At 34.5% G+C, this 19,351-nt stretch overlaps 3 protein-coding genes across 3 annotated transcripts; 1 reads left to right on the plus strand and 2 right to left on the minus strand.

The window, feature by feature from the left end:
* Positions 1–443: 443 nt before the first annotated feature.
* PLDEPSILON (phospholipase D alpha 4) lies at positions 444–3,862 on the minus strand. The gene is made up of 4 exons (XM_020368806.3): positions 3,599–3,862; positions 2,904–3,461; positions 1,539–2,730; positions 444–1,091 (listed from the first exon to the last, which is right to left on the minus strand). The coding sequence occupies exons 1-4, from the start codon at positions 3,695–3,697 to the stop codon at positions 664–666; spliced, it is 2,277 nt and encodes a 758-aa protein (XP_020224395.1). The 5' UTR covers positions 3,698–3,862; the 3' UTR covers positions 444–663.
* A 9,708-nt stretch (positions 3,863–13,570) lies between these two features.
* LOC109806520 (PRA1 family protein F3) lies at positions 13,571–14,470 on the plus strand. Its single transcript, XM_020368952.3, has one exon. It carries the CDS (start codon positions 13,651–13,653, stop codon positions 14,275–14,277), a length of 627 nt encoding a protein of 208 aa, XP_020224541.1. The 5' UTR covers positions 13,571–13,650; the 3' UTR covers positions 14,278–14,470.
* A 1,039-nt stretch (positions 14,471–15,509) lies between these two features.
* LOC109806016 (RNA exonuclease 4) lies at positions 15,510–19,009 on the minus strand. The gene is made up of 7 exons (XM_020368346.2): positions 18,821–19,009; positions 17,883–18,034; positions 17,649–17,782; positions 16,900–17,126; positions 16,597–16,803; positions 16,135–16,215; positions 15,510–15,955 (listed from the first exon to the last, which is right to left on the minus strand). Exons 1-7 carry the CDS (start codon positions 18,859–18,861, stop codon positions 15,700–15,702), a joined length of 1,098 nt encoding a protein of 365 aa, XP_020223935.1. The 5' UTR covers positions 18,862–19,009; the 3' UTR covers positions 15,510–15,699.
* Positions 19,010–19,351: the final 342 nt, after the last annotated feature.

Below are 19,351 nucleotides of genomic sequence, written 5' to 3' on the forward strand. Positions count from 1 at the left end.
TGTGAGAAAGATTTTCAAGTTAAACCCACAAAACTTAAAGAGATGATTTTTAATATATATGTAACACATTTTAAAATAAATAATGAACATTCTTGTAGACGTAAGCACGAAGGACTGAATCACGTTAAATAAATTTGTATTATTTTTTTTTTCTTTTATGATATTATTTTAATATATTTTTTATCATCATTATTGTGCCTAAAAGGAAAAAAAAAAAAAAATTGTTCCCAACAGGTCAACGAGTGAACTCGTTAGCTTGTTGAACAATTTGCGTATTCGATTTCAGTAACAGTAACTGCGATGAGGAATGAATTATCAGATCACGATACAAGAGAAAACAAGCATTAGAGAAGTGTATTTATCCTATCAACGAAATAATTATTATAAAAGTTAATAAACTTATCGTAAATAATAATTTATAATTTGATAATTGATAATAATACAAGAGACGTTTTTATAAATTATTTATTCACTGAAAAAACGAATAGTTTCGTTAATTTCTTTATATATAAATTAAATAGTCTTTACAACTTTTGTTGTCAACAGCAAATGTACAGGGCTCGTATTTTTCAGCTTCATATGAACAACACTTTATTTGTGGGTGAAAAAGATGAGCAAAAGAATGGTCAGTCTAGTTTGTGTGTCCATGTCTGAGTTGTATGGTTAAGTAGTAAAGATAGGAGCTAGGAATTTTGATCTCTTCCCCTTCACTGCACATTTTGTATCAGGAAAATGATCCCCACCATCCTCCACAGACCCTTCTTGGGTTACTTTCACAGGGTATGTTACAAGGTGCACACCTTCCATGTCCACAACTTCTTCACTACTGTACATTTCCCACATGTGATCCCCTATTGACCGAATTCTCTGAACACATGCCAAATTTTCTGGCTCTAGGAACAGTTCCTCAGCGCTTCTAGTGTGTTCATACCACAGTGAAATTCTGTATGCATGAATATCACCATGGCTTATGTGGTGATCAGCTCCTTCTTGATACTGATAGGCCCCTATGGCAATCTCAGTGTCCCTTTGCCCATCCATGGATCTTTGGTTCACATTGGCTGATCCTATTAGTATGTATAGGTCGTCCACTGGTGCCACATGATACACCACAATTCTTCGTTAATATACAATATCAATATACAGTTTGTAGCACAATTCTATAATTTCCCTATTCAATTACTTTAATGCTTATGTGATGCATGAGTGAGTTAATTTAACAAATTCACATGCACAATTCTATTGGTTATTGAAATAAAATTGTTGTAGCAAATTATTCCAAATAAGCCTTTTATAAAATAGTGTGAAAAATACCAACAAGACCCCTTTGATCTGAGTGGATTGAACTCAGTTCTTTCAAACAATGTCTCAGATTCAAGTCTTATGAATAAAAAATATAGTTAAGATGAAAGACTCTACTAAAGATAATCAATCAAGTTCTGGACAAAGATTGATCATCGAAAAAGCCAGTCGCACCAATAACATAGTTAAGTAATGTGAAAAATAAAAACAACTGATTGAAGAATATATAATCATACCTATCATGATCTTGGAGTGAACATAAACCGGGAACCTCCTATTTTTTTGTGCATTCCAGTATTGTGTTTCAGGATGGGGAGGATGTGGTGGAAGATACTCATCTTTTTCCTTCTTTTCCCTATTTGCAAGGCAGAAGAAATTCAAGTAGTCTTTTGGATGTGCTGGCTCTCCACTTTCTATTATTGCTTCTCCAATCAACTTATACATCATTGTCATTGTTTCTCTGGTCCAATGCAGTATATCTTGAACTGGTTCACTTTCAGGCACTCCTTCTGGCCACATTGGTATGACAATGTACACTGCAAACCTCTCTCTTGCTTTAATCTTACTGACTACCTTTAGTGCGATCTCCACAGGAATTAGATTCCTACATCCACTATTCCTATCTTTCTGCCACAAATGGCACCCTCCAATAAAATATTGGTTTTCAATGTACACAAACCTATCAGCACGCCTAATTGCTTCAACATAAGCTTCATGGATGCTTCTCTCTACAGTTAGCTTTCGAAACAACTGGCTAGCAGACACATGGTCAATTGACCTGAACACTTGAACTTTCCAATTCCTCTCTTTGGGAGGGCTTGAGCATGTGGGAATGAGATTTTCCAAGGTGCTAGCAGGGACTAGAAGTGAAGGATCACATTGCTTAGTCCATCTTTGCTCAAAATTGGTTAAAACATCCCAAGCGGCCTCACCAATAACACAAGCATGAGCATCATGCCAAGGCTCTCTTGGCCCTCCTTTGTTGAGGCTAGCTCCTGCTATGTTTGTCTGGTAGAAATCATGGTAATGTGATTCCTCACCAAGTGTTTGAAACAATGAGTGTTGCTCTGTGTCATACCGGCCATCACACAAATCTAAACCACCCAAGAAGCTCATAATTTCTCTGGCATGAACAGAGTTGGGTGTTCTGGTGTCCACAGTTATGGCCTTCTGATGGTGAGCAAAGAGTGTGGGGAACTTGTGGTGTAACCTGGGACACTTTCTGCATACTACTTTTGTGTGTTTGAAGTATGCAAAAGCATCCTCATCATGAGTGTTCATCACACCTTTGTTCTTGATAAAAGGCAAAGATGTTTCATCATCCCAAATCATAACCCTCACAGCCACCCCTTCCTCTGCCTTCTTCTTCAATAGCTCGCCCAGCTTTATCTCCCTGGCATGTGGAATTTCTGTTTGAGGATCTCTAACCTGAACAAGGGGCGTATTAGCTTCTCTAACTTAGAGCATGCTTAGATATAAGACTAAAAGAACTTTTTAAGAGTCTCTACTGAAAAATACTAATTATTTTCGATAAAAAAAAAACTCTTCTAAACTGTATCGAAAGAGACTCTTAAAAGTAGTTGTAATGAGATCATATTTACCAGAACCATCTTGGGATTGAAGGACCAGCCTGCAATATAAACTAAATACTTTGCACCCTCAATGGCTTTATAGACATCTTCCCACAGTTTTCTTGGAGCTCCACAAAGATCAAAAGGAGGGTGGAAAGTTGATGAATGATGGGCATCATGATAGAGCTTAACTTGGCAATTGGACCTTTGTGAGAATGTAGAATCCCTCAGCCCTTGAAACTCCCCATTGCTTAGTAGCTTTGTCCAACTTGGTTCCAAATCTGCTGGCTTGTACCATAGCATGAATCTTAACTTCAGTTGTGGGTTTGGTTTTCCATTTTCCATGAGGAGAGGGAACAAACCATTGATCAAACTCTCTTCCTCCAACCGCTGTGCCTGCATGTGGAATTTCCCCAAAATTGTGCATGATGTTTTCAGTGTAAGGGTGATAATTGAATCTGCTGGATGAGCACACTGAATCTGAAAGGTTTGGTTCCAGACACGTTCACTTTCTTGTGTCGTTTTCGCCACCTTCTTGTTATCTATCATGATGGTCACATATGCAGGCTTTCCATTTGTAAACACACACTGACAAAATAGAAATACAAACATACATGAGTTTACAGAATAATGCACAATTTCACATATTCACTTATTTTAAGTTTCACTAAACTTAAAATAAGTGAATATGTAGATAGCATTGAAGTTATGTGGATGAAGATTACATTGAAGGGAAATGAAGGTGAGTAAGGTGTGGCATTGAAAATGGTAGCTTCAATTGTTCCATGGATGAGCTTAGGCTTTTCCTCCATTGCTATAGCCATCCAACATTCACAAGGTATTTAGAGATAGAAAAGTATTAACTATGTATTGACTTTAGCGGGAATGGAGTTCAAAAGTTACTACTGTTACAATTAGCAATGACATTTTTTCATATATAAAGGTAAGGTTAGTGTTGCAGACGAAAAAGCAAAGGGAACCTTAGAATGCAATTGAACAGTTTGGGGAAACTTGTGGAATTATGCATAATTAAACGTATAGTTACAGCCAACCGTCACGTCTATTCTATCTCAAAAACAAGTTTTCGCTTCAAGCTCAAGTTTCTTAAACCCCAATCACAATTTATCGGCGTCACTCAGACCAAATCTAAACATTATTGATCTTCTATTTCGTATATTCTTCTAACACATACGAGGAATGTTTCAAAGATTCTCATCTTAAACACTATACATTCTATTATCATTAGATAAAATTTTATACCAACACACGTATCTTTTACTTTTTTAAAAAAAAATTTTGGTTTGTATGCGTTAATATATTCACACGTGACAAAAGGAAACTAAATTTTACTTTTTAAGTTTCTTTCGTTCGCACAGTTCAAAATGAAAAGCAAGAGACGTAATTATTTATAAACTGAGTTAATCTGTGTTAATACAACAAGTGCATGAATCCATTCGCTGTTGTTAATTTCACCATGTAACAAAGCATGTTAATCCATATGATGTGACAAGAGTTTGATTATGTTTTATTTGTAAGATTCTAAATTTGAATTTTTTTAATAAAACATAGATATTGAAAGGCTATAATTTTATGCAATGATATTAAGTTATTGTAGAGGATCCATTTCCAAGATAAAGTGACTGACTTAATTTGTTAATTGTTATGTATAAAAATATGATATAATTTTATAACTGGACCAACTTAATTGGATAAACAAATCACGTGTCAAATGCACATCCACTTGACTCGTAAAACTAGTACTAGTTATTATTAAAAACCATGATTCATCTAGAGTTGTTCATATGGATTAGGAAGCTTTTTGCTATTGATGACAAAGTAGCTGTAAAGGTGATGGACTTTGAAAATTATTTATTCATTAAACATTAAGTATTTAAAAAAGATTTAATGAAAAAGTAACTCTTATAATAGAATGAATATAAAATAAGTGGAAGTTAAAGGAGAGGCTCATAGATAGCTAAATCCTTGAAGTTGGAATGACATGAACTTTGTTCCTTTAAGCATTGAGCAGCGAAATCAGAACATCATGTGATTAGGGAATTAGTTTCACTAAGGAAGCAAGCTTGTAGAAGGAAAAAAGAACACGTGCCAACTAAATGGGCATGAATAGAATTTGTATGATTATTAAGTTTGACTCAGTTACAAATTAGAACAGATGGAGGAGGAGTACAAGAAACAAATTATGGGTGAAAGTGAAACCAGGGCATACCATCCTCAAGCAACACAAAAGACTCACAAAAAATGTATTATGCATTTATTCTCTTTTGTTTGGGAAAAATTATACATAAGAAAAAAATTAAGTTTAAGTTAAAAAATAAAAATTACCCCAACCTCCCTCATGTACAAAACTTATGCAAAATAATCGTGTTTTATAAATTTATTACACTTCAATTTTATAATTAATGATATATTTCATGGATTTTTTTTTGTTTATTAACTATTTTTTTTGTATAACTAAATAAAATTTAACCCTTAATATCTGTAAATCTCAACACATAACACAAAATTTTATTTCTTAAATAAAAATAAATAAATTATTTACACTAATGTTATTTATTATATAATTTTAATAAGTAAATATTAATCTTTGCAATATTGATATTAAGTGGTAATATTAAATATTATATTATTATTGATGCTCAATTTAAAAAAAAAAATAGTTACTTTAAAATATATATCACGAATAATAATACTGCATTGTAACTTGAATATTTAGTTTTTATCATTACATTTATAATTAGTATTGGACTTTTGTATTTATTTTTACAAATACAAAACTATACTTATGGTCGTCCCAACAGTGAGTTAGACTTGAATCAAATTTTGAAAGAAAAAATAAACTTTAAATTAGACAAAAATATACATTAATAAGATTTTTTCTCTAGTGGGATTTTTTTGAAAAAAAATAAAAAACTAATGACAATTTTTTTATGTACTCAAAGAGTTTAAGTAACTTTAGTCTTTAGCTAACCCAGGTTATACTCTTTCAAATTTCTCCCAAATTCTACATTGGAGCTTGTGAGTGTTTTTATATTTTTTTAAGTCGAACTTCCCTTCCTCGACACCTTTGTGTGGTGTCTGTGATTCAATAACTTTAGTTTAAAGCTTGAGCCAGCAATTGAGAAAATTATTTTTTTATATGTATAAAATGTGCCTGTGTTTTAATACTTGGATTTTTTTTTATTTGTTTGACGATTTAGAGGATGGTATTTTTGTTGTATATATATCCAAAATTTATGTAAGTATGAAGTTATTTATTTTAAAATTAAATTCTTATAAATTCATTTTTGATTATCATATTAAATAAATTCATTCTTTTTTTTAGGTGAATAAACTTAACTGATATCATTCAAAATAAGAGGTGCAATACATGTTAGGATGAAATCAAAAACATGGGAGCTAGCATAGTGTCTTGACGCCCTAGCTAAGGAGTGAGCGACATGATTTGTTTGCCTCCGAATGAACCTGACCAATAGGTTTGGATGAGAGTTGAGTAGAGAACGACATCTATGTAGAGTGTGACCGTATTTTGAATAGTAAATGTTGGAGTTTTAGGATGTCCTCCACAACTTGTTTGGAATCTAATTCTAGTATGACATGGGTATAACCTTGATCACACACCCATCGGATGAATTCTAGGAGAACCGTGGCTTCTGCTTTGTGGGACGTGTTGGGAAATGGCATCATAATTTCCCTTCTCTGTTAACTCAAAATGGGCACTGAGCGGAAACGTAAAATTATCACACCAGAAATTTTTAGCGTGGAAAATCTTTCTCAAGAAAAACCACGGGACCAGTAGGCCACTTAATCTTCCACTATAAAAATAATGGGAATACAAAATACAATAATATTGTATCCTCAATTTGTGGATGACACTCACAAATTGGCTCACTATTTTTCTCTCTTAGAGAAACTCTCTCTAAGGCTCTCTCTCTATTTCTTCAAACTATGAGTGGAAATGCTTCACTCTTGGATGATTAAGCCTCCTCTCAAGCCTCCTATATATATACTTCAAGAATGCATCATGGCCATTGGATATATGTGACTAGAAAACACCACAACCATTGATTTGATACTTGGTCATTATTAATCCACACCTACCTCACCTACCACACTTATCACACCTACCACACTTATCACACCTACCACAATAATTTTTTTTCTATGGCTGGACCCGTCAATTCTCCCCCTCCAGCCATAAAGAGGGATTATCCTTGGATTAGTTTAGGGTTGATGCTAAGCCTGCAACTTCTTTACAAACTTCTATCTTCTCTCTTGGTAGAGATTTTGTCATCATATCAGCCCCGTTGTCTTTGGTGTGTATCTTCTCAATCTTGAGCATTTTACTTTCTAACACATCACGGATCCAGTGATACCTTACGTCGATGTGTTTCGACCTTGAATGAAATGTCGAGTTTTTGCTGAGGTGTATGGCGCTCTGACTGTCGCAGTAGAGAACATAACTTTCTTGATCTTGTCCTAATTCTTGTAGGAATTTCTTCATCCACAGGATCTCCTTACAACCTTCAGTGATTGCAATAAACTCTGCTTCTGTGGTGCTTAAGGCAATGCACTTTTGTAGTCGTGATTGCCAAGAAATAGCTCCCCCTGCAAAAGTAATCAAGTATCATGATGTAGACTTTCTTGAATCTACATCTCCAGCCATATCTGCATCTGAATATCCAGTGAGCATTAAATTTCCATTGCCAAAACACAAACAACTTTTGGCAGTTCCTTTCAGATATCGTAGTATCCATTTCACAGCATTCAAATGCTCCTTTCCTGGATTTGATAGAAATCTGCTCACAACTCCTACAGCATAAGCAATATCTGGTCTTGTACAGACCATTGCATACATAAGGCTACCTACTGCAGAGGAATAGGGAACCTTGCTCATTTCTTCTTTTTCTTCATTCACTGGGCATTGCTTCTTACTCAATTTGAGATGACCAGGTAATGGAACATGCACAGATTTGGCGTTATGCATATTAAACCTTTCAAGAACTTTCTTGATATAGTCTTCTTGTGACATCCACAACATTCTTTTGGAACGATCTCTAATTATCTTCATTCCAAGAATTTTCTTTACTGAGCCCAGATCTTTCATGGCAAAGGACTTGCTTAATGCCTTCTTGAGAGCAGCTATTTTTGTTTTATCCTTTCCAACAATTAGCATATCATCAACATACAACAATAGTATGATGGACTCACCATTCTCATAATTCTTCACAAACACACACTGGTCTGCGGAGGTCTTTTTGAAATTATGTTGGGCCATAAAAAGATCAAACTTCTTGTACCATTGCCTTGGAGCTTGCTTCAGACCATAGAGGCTCTTCTTCAGGCGACACACAAGATGTTCTTTGCCTGGTTCTGCAAAGCCTTCAGGTTGCTCCATATAGATTTCTTCCTCTAAGTCTCCATGTAAGAATGCAGTTTTGACATCGAGTTGTTCTATCTCCAAGTCTAGCTTCGCAGCTAGGCCGAGAATTGCTCTGATGGATGTCATCTTCACTACTGGTGAGAAGATTTCTTCAAAATCTATTCCCTTTTTCTGGTTGCACCCCTTAACAACAATCCTTGCTTTGTATCGGGGTTTTGTGTTGTTCTCTTCAGTCTTGAGCTTGAACACCCACTTGTTTTTCAATGCTTTTCTTCCTTGTGGCAACTCCACTAGTTCATAAGTTTCATTCTCCTTCAGGGACTGCAATTCTTCTTCCATTGCTTGCAACCATTTTTCTTTATCATTCATCTCAATGGCTTCTATAAAGCTTTGAGGTTCTCCCTTATCAGTAAGATTAACATAATCATCTGAGAGATACCTTTTTAACGGTTGTCTGACTCTCATTGATCTTCTAACTTCAGGTTCTTGTTCTTCCTGATTAGTCTCCATTTGTTCTTCTTGCATTGTTTGACTTTGTTCTGACTCAGGCTGTTCTGTCTGATTAGGTTCATCAATTCTTTGAGAAATCTCTCCCCCTGAATTGTTTATCACTATGGGGCTTGAATCTTGAACCTCCTTTTGCTTTGGCTTCTCAGGTTTCTTGATATCTTGGATCGTTTGATCCTCAAAGAATATCACATCTCTGCTTCGAACAATCTTCTTGTTTACAGGATCCCACAATCTAAAGCCAAGTTCATCTTTTGGTGAACGAAGGTATATACACTCCTTCACTTTAGCATCTAACTTTGTTCTTTCATCCTTAGGAATATGTACAAAAGCCCTGCATCCAAAAACTTTCAGGTGACCATAGTAGGCTTTCTTTCCAGACCATACTTCTTCTGGTATCTCTCCATTTAACGGTCTTGAAGGTGACAAATTAATCAAATCAGCTGCAGTTAATACTGCCTCTCCCCAGAATGACTTGGGAATTTTAGCATGAGAAAGCATACTTCTGACTTTCTCTGCAATCGTTCTGTTCATCCTTTCAGCTACTCCATTCATCTGAGGAGTCTTGGGAGGTACTTTCTCATGTCTGATCCCATGAGTCTTACAATAATACTCGAATGGACCTAAGTACTCTCCACCATTATCTGTTCTTATACATTTCAACTTTCTTCCAGTTGCACGTTCAACTAAAGCATGAAACTCCTTGAAAGCTTGAAGAACTTGATCTTTTGTCTTTAATGGATACACCCACACTTTTCTGGAGTGATCATCAATGAAGGTAACAAAATATTGAGCACCGCCAATGGATCTTTCAGATGTAGAGCAGACATCTGAGTGAACAAGATCCAGTATATGCTTTCTTCTTCTTGCATCATCTGGTCTTCTAAAAGATACTCTATGTTGTTTGCCTGCTAGGCAGTCTTCACAGGACTCAAGTGGCTGCCCTTTAATATTTGGAAGATGATCTTTTGCGAGAATCTCCAAGCCCTTCTCACTCATATGGCCTAACCGTCTGTGCCATAATTCTTTGGATGCATCTTGAGCAACATTCATATCTCCCTTACATATCTTTCCCTGCATAGTGTACAAGGAGCCTTCCTTCTTGCCACGAGCAACAATCATGCTTCCTCGACTAAGTTTCCATCTGTCGGCACTAAATTGATTTATCATCCCAGCTTCGTCTAACTTACTTACTGAGATAAGGTTCAATCGCATGTCTGGAACATGTCTTACCTCCTTCAGCATAAGCTTGTTTCCATTTTCAGTCATTAGAGCTATTTCACCAATGCCAACAATTTTACTTGTGACATGATTTCCCATCTTCACCATACCAAAATCTCCTTTTTGATATGATGAGAAGAATTCTTCATGAGGTGTGACGTGGAAAGATGCTCCTGAGTCAATTATCCAAATGCATTCATCAAATGCAATATTCAAATAATTTTCTTCTCCGACAAGAAATACATCATCTGAGGTTACTGCAGTAGTAGTTCCATCTTCCTTCTTTTTTCTTGGGTCGATTTGGTCAGGATGGACTGTTCCAGCCTGTTGGTCTTTCTTCAAGAATCTGCACTCAGACTTCCTATGGCCTGGTTTCCCACAATAATAGCAACATATTCTTGTACGAGATTTGGATCTACCTTGTGATTTTCCTCGTCCTCCTTTTTCACGATTCTTGCTCCTCCCTCTATTGTCAATGACATTGGCTTCAAACTGATTGTTTAAGCCTCTTTCTCTTCGTCTTGATTCTTCATTTAGCAAACTGTCTGTAACAGAATCTAGACTGAGCTTTCCTTCTGGAGCAGAATTGCTGAGAGTGATAATTAAAGTGTCCCAGCTTTCAGGTAGAGAACTGAAGAGCATAAGAGTTTGCACCTCATCATCTATGTTTATTTCTGCTTTCTTCAGTTGATTCACAAGACCTTTGAAGGTATTCAGATGTTCGATCATGTTTTGACCGTCCATGTACTCCAACTTTGCAAGTCGTCTGTAAAGGTGGGCTTTGTTCCTAGGTGTCTTCTTTTGAATTAAAGATTCAAGTTTTGTCCACAACTCAAACGCATTGGTATAAGTTGATACATGCTCGAACAAACTTCGATCAATATACTTTCTGATCACAGCTACAGCTTTCCGATTCAGGATCTCCCAGTCTTTATCAGTCTTCCCCTCTGGCTTACTTTGCTGGGTGATTGGCTCATACAAATCCTTGCAATATAAATGGTCTTCCATCATCGGCTTCCAATATGAGAAATTATCAGCAGTTAGCTTGAACATATCTCCATCATGAGTGGTGGTACTCTCCATCTTGAATTATACAGGCTGAATAGTGTCCAACCACAAGAATAATCTTTTCTGATGTGGAAGATCAGATAAAACTGCAACCACAGAGCATACTAAGAATTTTCTTATGAGAATGACACCTTAGTCTTCAAGAGCTCTGAGAGCTCTGATACCACTGTTGGGAAATGGCATCATAATTTCCCTTCTCTGTTAACTCAAAATGGGCACTGAGCGGAAACGTAAAATTATCACACCAGAAATTTTTAGCGTGGAAAATCTTTCTCAAGAAAAACCACGGGACCAGTAGGCCACTTAATCTTCCACTATAAAAATAATGGGAATACAAAATACAATAATATTGTATCCTCAATTTGTGGATGACACTCACAAATTGGCTCACTATTTTTCTCTCTTAGAGAAACTCTCTCTAAGGCTCTCTCTCTATTTCTTCAAACTATGAGTGGAAATGCTTCACTCTTGGATGATTAAGCCTCCTCTCAAGCCTCCTATATATATACTTCAAGAATGCATCATGGCCATTGGATATATGTGACTAGAAAACACCACAACCATTGATTTGATACTTGGTCATTATTAATCCACACCTACCTCACCTACCACACTTATCACACCTACCACACTTATCACACCTACCACAATAATTTTTTTTTCTATGGCTGGACCCGTCAGGACGAGGCTACTCCGTAAAACCAGCCTGACTTGGCCTTGATGAGGGATCCAATTTCAGCAGGTCCTGAAAATAAATTCATTCTAATTAATTAAAATATGCGTATTTTATAAATTCATATTGCTCCTTTTGTATTAATGATATAAGATTTTGTTTATATTCAAAGAAGCATTACTTCGGATTGAACCAGCAAATTTATAAAATAATAAATAAATAAATAAAAGTGCATTGAGTCGAAGGAAATGGTGCACTCTTGAAGTTAATTTGAGAGAATAGATACATAAGTGAACAAAACAAAATAAGAAAATAGCAAACAACTCCTAAAGTTAATGAATTTTAGGTAATACTCTTATTATATTGGCCACGCACACAAGTAGCTGCTATAGAATAATTAATTAATAATTAATTATATTCAACTATAGATTTTCGAGAGCGAATACTTGAAATATCGGTAATATAAGATGACTTTTAACACGGTTTTTTTTAATATATATTTTGTTATAAGTTAAAATATATTGTAAATTAACATATATTTTGTTATATGTTAAAATTTATCGTAAATTATAACATTATGAGTGAATTTTATTAAATAAAAGTAAGAAGTAAAAAGATCTTATAATTTAAAATAAACTTTAGTGAATAATGAAGAATTTGTCAGAAGATCATGTATTAATAATATTTGTCATCGTGAACAACAAAAATAAAATAACAATGTTGGTAGATCCAAAGAGACGATTGACAATACTATATATGAAATTTTATTCATAAACGTCAATCATCTTAATTTCTCCATGTTGGTGCCATTATCATTCATTTGACGAAGTATATAGCCGGCATTTTAATTTATTTATTTTTTATCTCAAATGCCGGCATTCGTAGGAGATTTTAGAGGAACCGGATATCTTAATTTACATCATTAAATATGTGACAAATGAGTTATATTGTTTGAGATATCACATATGGTTAAGGCGACAAATAATGATAGCTCTCAAAATTTATATAACAGTATTGTTTAGAAATTGGATTATGATTAATTTCCGGGTAATTAATTTATGAAGAAAATGTATCTAAGATTATTAGAAGGGTAAACTCTTTTTTTAAAATATTTAATGTAATTATATTTTAAAATATTGATTAAATAAGGAGAACTAACTAATTTAAATATTAGTTATTTTATAATTATGAAAGAAAAAAAGGTTTATGAGTTAGTAAAATTGAAAGAGGTTAATTAGATGATGGATAGTAGTATGATAGATGAATGATGAAGATGGAAGAAAGAAGAATAAAAAGGAAGAAGATGGTTGTGTTGGCAATTGGCACGTGAGACCCACCTTCCATTTCAATGTGCTCTCATCCCTTCAACCAACATCTTTTACAACTTATACATCAACCCTTACAAGTATTTCTGCATTTTTTTTTTAAAATAGTCCATCAATTTTTCCAATAAATATTAATTATAAAAAATATTAATGAATATTTCATACTAATAATATAATTATCTAAAAAAATTAATATTTCTTTAATTTTTATTTATTTAAAATTTAAATTATTAGTTTTAATTTTTAAGAGCCATTTTAATATAAAAAAATAACATTTATTTTAACAACTTGTAAAAAATTAAACATGTCACATGTTAACAAAATATTGAAGACACCGGTGAGTGTTACTTAATAATTAATATAGGCATTCATGAAATATATCAATGTAATTAGGCAACAAAAATAAATAAATAAATAACCTGAACAACATCTTTTCCCTTTTATATCATAAAAAATAAGTAATGTATTGATTAGGATTTCATTAAACATGCTTATCCAAATTTATTAAAGAAAGAGGAAGAGGACGTAATTAATAAATAAAAAAAGAAGAAAAAAGAAATGTAAAGGGATGTATTACTATTAATGATTAAGCGAAGGAGAGTGTGTGAGAGAGGCATCATCCATCATCCATCATCTGCAACGATGACCAACTATGGCACAATCCCGACGTCTTCCTCACCTTCAACAAACCTCGAGTTCATCTCACGCGCCAAAAACAGAATCAAGGAAGGTTTGGGAACTCGCCGTCCATGGAAGATTATGTTCAATTTCCGCTCCTTTGCTCTTCCCGCCGGCTTCTCCGACGCCGTCTCGCGCCTGCGGACCAACGTCGCCTTCTTCCAGATGAACTACGCAATCGTCCTTCTCATTCTGCTCTTTCTCAGTCTTCTCTGGCATCCGATTTCGCTCATCGTCTTCGTCGTCTTGATGGCGGCCTGGCTCTTCCTCTACTTCCTCCGCGACGAGCCGCTCACGCTCTTCGGACGCCTCGTCAGCGACCGCCTCGTGCTCCTCGTCATGGCGGTGCTCACCATCGTGCTGCTGCTGCTCACCGGCGCCACGCTCAACATCCTCGTGGCGCTCCTCGTCGGAGTCCTGCTGGTGGTGGCGCACGGCGCCTTGCGGAGGACCGATGATTTGTTCCTCGACGAAGAAGAGGCTACTCGCTTGACTCCTCCTCCTCCTTCTTCCGGTGGTGCTGTTCCTTGATCTGGATTTTCTTTTTCGTGAATTTAGTAAATAATTTTAGGTTTGAATTTGATTTGATCTGGTTCGTTCTGTTTGGGTTTATGGTTTTGGCCCTTCTCGGAGGGGAACAAAGTTTATCGCTGAAATTCATTGCTTGCTCTTTGTTAAGCTCAATTTTCTTATGTGTTAACGAAATTTGGTTTTGGTTTGAAAAGGTAGTTAGTTACTTCAAAGTTCAAACATATCAAATTGACTAGTCGCCAAGAGGATCGAGTTCTTTTTTTTTTTTTTTTTTTTTTTTCTTTTTTAGTTTTTGGTTTGCGATTTATTACTACATCGTTTAACAAAAGTTTCCGGGAAGATAATAATTTTTCTTTTCAATTTTAATTTTTTCCAGTTCTGTGAATAGTAACCGAAGATGTGATTTTATAATTGTCGCAGAGAGCTAAATTGTACATAACTCTAAATTAAATGAGATCTTACCAATTTTTTTAAATTACTTAATAAATATAGTAATCGATCTTTATTATATATTCAATAAAATAAATTTTTTTTTTTTTTTAGTCTGGCATGCGTTCCATGAGATTGACGACCTGAACCAATGCTAACATTGACGTAAGCTGCTTCTGTTTCAAATTTCTTTCATCATAATTTTAGCATAAACTATACATAAAAAAAGCTATATCGAAATATTGTTAATATTAAAAAATATAGCTATTTTGCAAAAAAAAAAATTATGTTTAGCCAGTGGTAAAAAACTTGAACAAAAAGGACTTATATAATTATTAAGTAATATTTAGAACAAAGAATATTTTTAAATCCTAAGAAATAACACGAGACTAAAAATAGTACACGTATTTGTAAAAGAATGTAAAAATATTTTTCGAAAATAGTATATTCTTCAAATACTAAGATACAAATTTATGAATAAATAAGAATAAAACTTTTTCACCTTAAAAAATATGAATGAAACTTCCTCATAGTAATTAATTACTCAAGTTACTAATTTTTTTTCCCAAGTAATTACAGATAAACAGTATTTTGAATAAAGTAAAATAATAACTATACACGTACTATATATTTTTTTTCTCAAAAGCCTTATTCCTAAAAATCTCACAAAAACAATTTAGTTGAAAACGAAAGTTCCTTGTACCAATCAGCAACTTCGATCCAAGAGTAGCTCCGTTGAAACTGGATCAAGAACAAAGGCTTACATCTATTTATGTTAGTGTCGGTAGTTAGAGCCTTCATCATAAAGAGAAGGTGTGTTTTCGTTATAATTTATGATGAACAAGGACAAGAAGTTGAACAACGCGGTGTAGATATCTACAAAAGCTCCATAACTAAGCACCTATCTTTTCTCATTGTTTTCTTGTCCAGAGGATAACACGGTGCATAGAAAGATAATGTATATACAAAAAAGATCATTGCAATGAGAGTAACTCAGGCTGCCAATCTTGGCCTCAAATCCAAGCACCAACACTTGTAGTCGGATTTTGAAATGGCATAAAGTTCATCTGGGGTGAGGTTTTCAAGTTCCTTGGATTTCCAGCTATCAGGTATGGCAACAATGTTGTTTCTCGGAGTCAATGTTCTATGATCTTCCTCTGCATGAATTTGACCTCGTATTCTCTTGTATAGTCTCATCACAGAAATACAATCTTCATACGGGTCATGAGTGCCGGATTGGATGTCATAACTGTAAAGCCAAAGAATAATAATACTTGAGATGGGATAAAACATTATGCGAAATTGAAATGATGACCAATGTGGAACAGATTAGATCGTGCCAATCTGATTTTAAAATCAAAAGGAAAGCTTGAAATTGGAAGAAGCAATTTTAAAACTGAAAAAAGATTAAGGAAAAACTAAACTTGCCCGAGATAGGTTCTTGTTAGATACTTGAGCGAATGGCTGACCATGTTTGTTTTCATCAATGGACGGTACTTTGCAGTGTCTCTGCATTGCAACATAAAAGCATAGACAAAAAATGAGTTCTAAAAATTACAAAGATCTGCTCTCAAATTAGAAACTATTCATTCAAAAATAAAATTCAATGAACCTGCCGTAATTCATTGTAGTAAAAATCCAAGTAACTGAATAGGATGGATCTTTAAAGTCTGGAAACTTATTTAGGATAACAAAAAAACTTACATAGTTCAAAATTCAGGGATTTCCTTGTATCCTTGTATATGTATGTATATGATAAAATAAAAAGGGACAAAATCTCAGAGGAATTTCCAACAGTTGTTTTGTTCATCATCACAACGAACTCTAAAAGTGTAAGACATGGTTGTCAATAATGATTTAGCATAAGTAAGTTACTCAAGAAACGTCTACCTCAGCATATGATCTGGATAATGCATATTCAAGCAATATAAGTCATGTGCTAAGTCATGCCCCACAAGAAGCCTGGCCTTTCCACCATCCAGTCTAACTTTGCTGATTGATTCTGCATTGTGTAAAATTTGCAATATCTTTTCTCGAACTTCCTTAAGTGGCATGGCATCTCTGAGATGCTCTTCTGTCAATCCAGTTATATCATATCTGAAAATCAAGCAAAATCAACCCCAACACTCTTTTCTCCCTACACACTTTACTCTTTGACAGTAAAAGGAAAACAAACAAATAAATTAAAGATACCTATAGTTAGTGATAGGAATTCCAGGTTTTACATATGTGTGGAAGATTAAGTTCTCATCTTCATCAACCAAACATACTCTAGCACAAAGTTCCAGTGAACCATCACTTCCACCACCAACCATTTCACAGTCTATTGCAACTGCTCCAGGGAACCCCCCAGCATGGTTTTCATCAGAAGAGTACTGACAATCAAATTGGGAATCCATATCAGGTACAGTGCTTGTTCCCTGCAACAGTTTCACACACCAATGTTGTTAAAAAATACTTGGGTATAATACATATGCATCAAAAACCAACAAAGATAAAGAAAATAACCACTAAATCACAATATTAAACAAACTTCAATTGAAATTCAGTCATAGCAGTATACTATAATTAGCAGAAGAAAGAAACACTAAAACCCATTTGAAAAAGAATCATTAACAGAAGAGATAAACACTAGGGCCAACAAAAAAATTATTTTAAAGGCACACTCTGTCCCAATCTCTGAAGGAAGAGAATGAACAACTTTTTCAATGAAGAAAGAACAATCAATGACTGTTTTACAAAGTGGCTGACACATAAGATCACATGATCCTACAAGGTGGCACACAATTTTAGCAACAATGCTACACACAACATAATTTCTTAATAAGAACATAAAAGAAACACAGACTGTAAGTAGGATTCTTTGGTTACTTAGGGTGAATAGTACACATAACACATTTTATTTTATATATAAAGCTTTAGGTTACCAATAATCAACTTACTAGCCGTGTAGGGGCAGAAAGGCAACATGTTTCTCTATGATCATTGAGAGACCTGGGACTATCAAATAGTGCCAAGCAGAGTTGACAGCCCTGTTGAGAGAAAAGCTTCGAACAAATTCCTTTCGGCAGAGGACCTAAAACATAGATGGAAAAGGGGCACAAAAAAAGTTAAATAATGAGCTAATACATGAAAGCAATAGCATTAACGACAAATTGAATGCACAAACAACTAACCAGTAAGATGTTCCCTCAGAGACTCAAAAGATTTGCAGTGCTTTTGACAAACCCCACATCTAGGCTGATGGACAGAATGGTACGAGGTTTTCATGTGCTCAATAAGATGCTCTTTTTTCTTATATTGCTTATAGCATGCCGAGCATTTGTGTCTGTAGAAAGAAATCAGCTGTTCTTTAAACAAGCTATGCAAAGAAACAATTATACCCAAGGGAACAAAAAAAAAACTAAGATACGCTGATTTCAATATATTTACAGTGTATTTGACAAGGCAACATATAAACTCTTTTGACTAGCTTATAAGCTAGTTTGACTAAAATAAAATTGTTTGATATGAGAGTTTACACAAACTTATTTTAGGAATTTATAGCTTATTTTCATAAGTTAACTTTTTTTTTTCTTTCTCCTTTTTTATCTTCACTAATTTACTTGAAATCTTTTTTACCATTTTTGATTTAGAAACTATTTTGCCTATCATGTCATTCTCTCACTCTCACTATAAAAACAATTTTATGTTCTTTTACATTTATCGACTAGATTATTAGCTAATCTTACTAAACTCAATTAGTTAACTTACAAATTTCTAGCTTTTCGGCTCCCAGCTTATAACTTATAAGCTTTCAACTAATTTATAAACTTTTAGCTAGCTTATAATCTAATTTTACCAAACACACCCTTAATTCTACTCAGAAACATGGACGATTCCATCATTCATTATATACAGCAAATTCTGGCAATTATATATAGCAGATACTCATTAGCCCCCACAAACAGACTGAAAAGTAACTAGAATATTCTTTCACACGCGTGACTTTTCTGGAGAACAGTAATCAGTATTAAGCAATTTAAAAATTCAATGATTTTGATTCGAACATATCCTTAAATTATCATGGAAATAAAATAGAGTGAAAAATGAAAGTGAGGGGGAAAGGTTTGACCTTGAGGTAGGGTTTTGAGGAGGGCCCGCTTCAGCGTCCATGAGGAATGGTAAAGCAAAGCTTCGTTTCGTGTAGTGAAGATACGATCGATTGATTAATTTGTAATTCGTGTGTTAGAGAAAGGAGTTTTTAGAAGAATTCCATCGAAACAAACAAGCTAAACGGCTACTCTGAAAACCCTAAACCCAATTACTTTGGAGGCACCTCAAAGAGTGGGATAGCTGGCCCCAAAATTTAGCGCGGCTGCATACACAAGATAGGATTCGAACTCCTAACCTTGCTTAAATGTGGATCAACCCCTACCGCTGAACCACACGCTTGGAGTTTACTAATACAATTTCTAACCACACAATTTCTTTTATTAATTAATATTTACGTATGATTTTCATTCTTCTAATATACTGTTCTTTTATTTTCTGTAAACACTTTATTTTGCTATTACATCCTTTAACATTTAAAAATAAAAATACTCCCATTCCAAACGAAGAATGGTGTGGAAATATTATTTTTCGGATATTTAAAAAATACATT

This window comes from Cajanus cajan, chromosome 10, assembly GCF_000230855.2.
Source record: "Cajanus cajan strain Asha chromosome 10, NIPB_CcT2T_4, whole genome shotgun sequence".
Classification (NCBI taxonomy): domain Eukaryota; kingdom Viridiplantae; phylum Streptophyta; class Magnoliopsida; order Fabales; family Fabaceae; genus Cajanus; species Cajanus cajan.

Bases quoted from the DNA above. Each gene is read 5' to 3' on its own strand.
- PLDEPSILON (XM_020368806.3), bottom strand. From the start codon at position 3,697: ATGGCTATAGCAATGGAGGAAAAGCCTAAGCTCATCCATGGAACAATT. The intron at 3,462-3,598 runs GTAATCTTCATC...CTATTTTGTCAG, and splicing joins CACCTTCATTTCCCTTCAAT to TGTGTGTTTACAAATGGAAA. The intron at 1,092-1,538 runs GTATGATTATAT...ATGTGGCACCAG, and splicing joins TCACTCCAAGATCATGATAG to TGGACGACCTATACATACTA.
- LOC109806520 (XM_020368952.3), top strand. From the start codon at position 13,651: ATGATTAAGCGAAGGAGAGTGTGTGAGAGAGGCATCATCCATCATCCA.
- LOC109806016 (XM_020368346.2), bottom strand. From the start codon at position 18,861: ATGGACGCTGAAGCGGGCCCTCCTCAAAACCCTACCTCAAG. The intron at 17,783-17,882 runs GTTAGTTGTTTG...TCTATGTTTTAG, and splicing joins TCTGAGGGAACATCTTACTG to GTCCTCTGCCGAAAGGAATT. The intron at 16,216-16,596 runs GTAGACGTTTCT...GTTGCAATGCAG, and splicing joins TATCCAGATCATATGCTGAG to AGACACTGCAAAGTACCGTC.